At 49.4% G+C, this 3,919-nt stretch overlaps 1 protein-coding gene across 1 annotated transcript; it reads left to right on the top strand.

The window, feature by feature from the left end:
- The first annotated feature begins 698 nt into the window (after positions 1 to 698).
- Positions 699 to 2,186, top strand: LOC144157592 (uncharacterized). The gene has a single exon (XM_077688432.1). It carries the CDS (start codon positions 699 to 701, stop codon positions 1,953 to 1,955), a length of 1,257 nt encoding a protein of 418 aa, XP_077544558.1. The 3' UTR covers positions 1,956 to 2,186.
- Positions 2,187 to 3,919: the final 1,733 nt, after the last annotated feature.

Here is a 3,919-nt window from a genome sequence, read left to right on the forward strand (position 1 = left end):
TTACTCTTGGAACGTTAATTTCAGATCCATGGAAATGGAATCGAGAACATTGTCGAAGAAACAAAAAATCAAGTTAGCGACAAGGTGGCAACCCTTTCCATATCAAACAATATTGCCCGGCGGGACGTACGACAAAAAGAGCAAACGGGCGCTCCGGTTGAAACACCAGATAAGAAACCGGAATCGGCCACGCGCGGTTACAAAACAAACAAAACGAACCCTAAGGGATAATTCGCGGAAATATGAAAAGTAAAAGCATAAAGACGTCCCAAAGCTTTTTTTACAGGCGAGCCTGAACGCAAGGTAATACAAGTTTGCAAACAGGTAATGAAGCACCGCTACAACCTGACTGATATGACAAAAATCCGGCTTTAAGATAGCCTTGTACAATTCTATGTTCAGCATGCTCTAAAAAGGGTACATTGCTTTTTCCATTCTCACACACAGTGCATTTCCACACACTGTCGCACACTTATAATCGAAGCTGAAATCTCCCGTTGCTTGCCTTGGAATGGCGCCCCTCCATTTCTCACACAGCTGCCCGTCCTAAAGAGAACACAAGGCTTTGCATCTCTTTAACAGGTGGTTCTACCATAGAAGTGGAAGAGATGAGGATCCTGGGCCTGCTTATTCACAACAAACTTAGTCCAGAGACCACCATTGCCAAACTGAAGCGAACAGGTGAACAGGTCGGACGGATGATACAACGCGTATCCAACAAGCGCGGAGGGTTACGGGGCAGAGACGCGCTCCGGCTCGCCCATGCCTTCGTAACCGGTAGGATCCTCTTCTCCGTACCCTACCTCCGTACGAACAAACAACACGAGAATCGCATTGACGTCATCATTAGGAAAGCCACAAAACGAGCCCTTGACCTCCCGGTGGCTACCTCCAACAACAGGTTATCGGCGCTGGGAGTGCTCAATTCGTATCAAGGGCTGAAAGAGGCTCATCTCACAAATCAGTACACTAGACTCGCACAAACGGCGTCCGGGCGCCACTTGCTTAATCGCCTACAAATCAAACATGAGTGCATCACAGAGGAGACGTGCAAACTCCCAGAGTTGTGGCGGCACAGGCTCTGGGTGCATCCACTTCCGCGTAACATGGAAAAGCACACTCACGAAGGCAGGAGGGAAGCACGCGCTAAGACCCTGGAAAGGAAATACGGAAATGGGCGAGGAGGTGTGGTCTATGTTGATGTGGCAGGACCGTCGCCTCTAGGGTTTTTCACTGCCGCTGTAATTCACAGGGACCAGCAAGTCGATGGGCTCTCCTACCGGGCTCCTAACTCCACGCAAGCCGAGGCGATTGCCATAGCGCTCGCCGCCTCGGACCCGAAGTCAAGGACAATAATAACGGACTCTCGCCGAGTCTGTGAAAGGTATTTAGCGGGCACGGTACCACCCTTGGCCTACAGAATTTTAAAACGAGTGGTGCGGTTCGTAGACCCCGCTCCTAAAGAAATTGTGTGGTCTCCGGGGCATCAGGGTCTGAGAGGTAACGAGGCCGCGCACGCGGCTGCCCGAGCGCTTACCCATCGGGCGCCTCACCCATGCTCTCCCGGCTCGGAGATTAGCAAACCACTTCTGCGGTTTAGAGAAATCGTAAAACATTACTGCGATAACCGCCGGCTTTACCCAGCCCCTGCACAGGGTCTGAGCAAGGCCGATGAGCGAATACTGCGGCGCCTGCAGACGAACACATTTATGTGCCCTGCAGTAGCAAAGCATTTCGACCCGAAAACAGATGGGCGGTGTCTGCACTGTGGGGAGGTGTCCGACACCTTCCACATGGTGTGGGCATGCCAGCGCAACCCTGCGTTATCACCCAACCCTTCCCCTACCAGAGAGGCATGGGAGGCAGCCCTGCTCAATTGCTCGGGGCTGGAGTCTCAAAGGGCTCTAGTTCGACGGGTGAGGGTGGCGGCCTTGACCAATGGGGTCCCGGAATAGGGACTGCACCTGTGCGGAGGGCCACAGGCCCTAACTCTCTTTTATTCTGATCAAAAATAAAGTTTCACTCCTCCTCCTCCTCCCGTCGCTCGGTCAACAGAACAAGGAAACATTGTCTATGGTATCGTTGTACAAGGAACGACATCCCGGAACGCAACACATGTTCGGCATCGTCGGTGCACTACTTAAGCCGCATCACAAGAGCGCGATATGCACGTTACATTTTTTTTCCGCACAAAACAAACACAACTCGCCGCGGCTCCGCCGTTCGAGCCAGCGCAACGCCGCCCGAGGAGTGACCTCAGTGAGAGGGTGGCGCCACCGCGCGGCGGCCAAACGCAGCATATGAAGCTCTCCCATTGAGTTACGGAGCAGTTTCGTGACCAGTAAAGCATTGAAGGACTCTGGTATTACTTACAATCGAAACTACACTAGGTGTCGTGTTCTGTAGCGGTGAAAAAGCAGTACTTTAACGCATATTTTCAAAACTGATTAACCCCCCTTTGGTTCGAGATTGTCCAGGAATTGTGGGACGACATTTTCAAAATTATATTGAAAGCAAGCATTGTGTGAAAAATTTCAAAAAAACAACAACAAAAAAAAAACAGCGAGTCATGGCACACACACCTCACACATGTGAGCAACAACGTGCATTATATGACGCGTTTTCTCCTCTTTCTTTAAACTTAAGTACACCTTAAGAGGTTAAGACGTGACCATATTAGGCATTTGGTTATGCTGAGTGAGACACGTTTCTGGACAAGGTGATTCATGTCGGATTTGAAAATGATATATATGAAAATTGCCACATGACTGACGCAAACTCACAACTGTTTAATTTTACCGAAAAATCCCCCCTAATTACTCTTGCGCATCCATAGAAACGTATTTTAAATAATACGTAAAATTAGCAACTTGATACAGTTTAATAAATGTTTATTCCTCCTCCTCAGTATAAACAACGACTGTCCAAAAATGGTATTTATTTTAGAAAAGGTACGGGAAGGACACGATCACACAGGCGCTTGCGGGTGTAAAACACGTGTCCGGTAATGTATGCAGCGCACGGGTCGTGTGCAATGTAAATGTTTTTGTTTGTTTCTTCTTTCTATAAGGACACAGCGCAATTTTACAAGGGTGTGGAATTTGCACGCGTATGCACAGGTCTTGTCGCTTCTTACCCGTTTCGCGTACTAAACTTTTATCCTTTAAATAATCGCCACGCCACCTTCAAAAAGCACCCTTCGGCGTTCCCGAAACGGCGACGACTGCACTCAACAATACGAAAAGTGCAATGGGTGGAAGCAATGTTTATAACATGTTTCACACTCAGGCGGTCACCAGGGCGAAGATGTTTCGTGGAATTAACCAGCGCATTAACCAGCAACGGTCGCTAATTATTGTGTTTCTAAAGGAAATACGCAAGCAGAGGTAACTATGTCATTGCTTACTGCCAAACGAGCACACATATTGGTTGTTTTGTCGTGTGCAGCACGCGTGTTGCGCCGCACGCAACGTGAAAAAGCAGACGACGCGAGAGCGCCATCCACACTAGGAGCGGTTCGTCCCGCCGCCGCCAGGGGCGGACTGTGTTCGCGCTCGGGGCGAATAGTAGCTCGAGCAACAGTAGGCGAGGGTTATGTGCCGTTAAGAGCCAAAACCAAGCTTCCATGAATTTTTCAATGAGGGAACACTGCAAATATCACATACGTATTGATTTTCTACCTTACATTTGCGTAATGTGTTGTTCTTGTGCAGCAACGTCGACAAGTATGAACACGGACTCCGGACTTAGACGTCTAGATTTGGCGGAGGGTATGTGGGACTATTTGGCACGTTCATGGGAGGTTGTGGCTATTACTACACCAGGGTGGTCAATCCTGCTCTGTTGAGGGAGTGTGTTTCCAGCAATGGTCGCCGGCGTCAGGCCGCACCACAAGCCTCATTTTGCAATTCCAGCAACA

The sequence above is a fragment of the Haemaphysalis longicornis genome, unplaced genomic scaffold, assembly GCF_048455015.1.
Source record: "Haemaphysalis longicornis isolate Haplotype H1 unplaced genomic scaffold, Haemaphysalis longicornis Haplotype H1 scaffold_10, whole genome shotgun sequence".
Lineage (NCBI taxonomy): Eukaryota > Metazoa > Arthropoda > Arachnida > Ixodida > Ixodidae > Haemaphysalis > Haemaphysalis longicornis.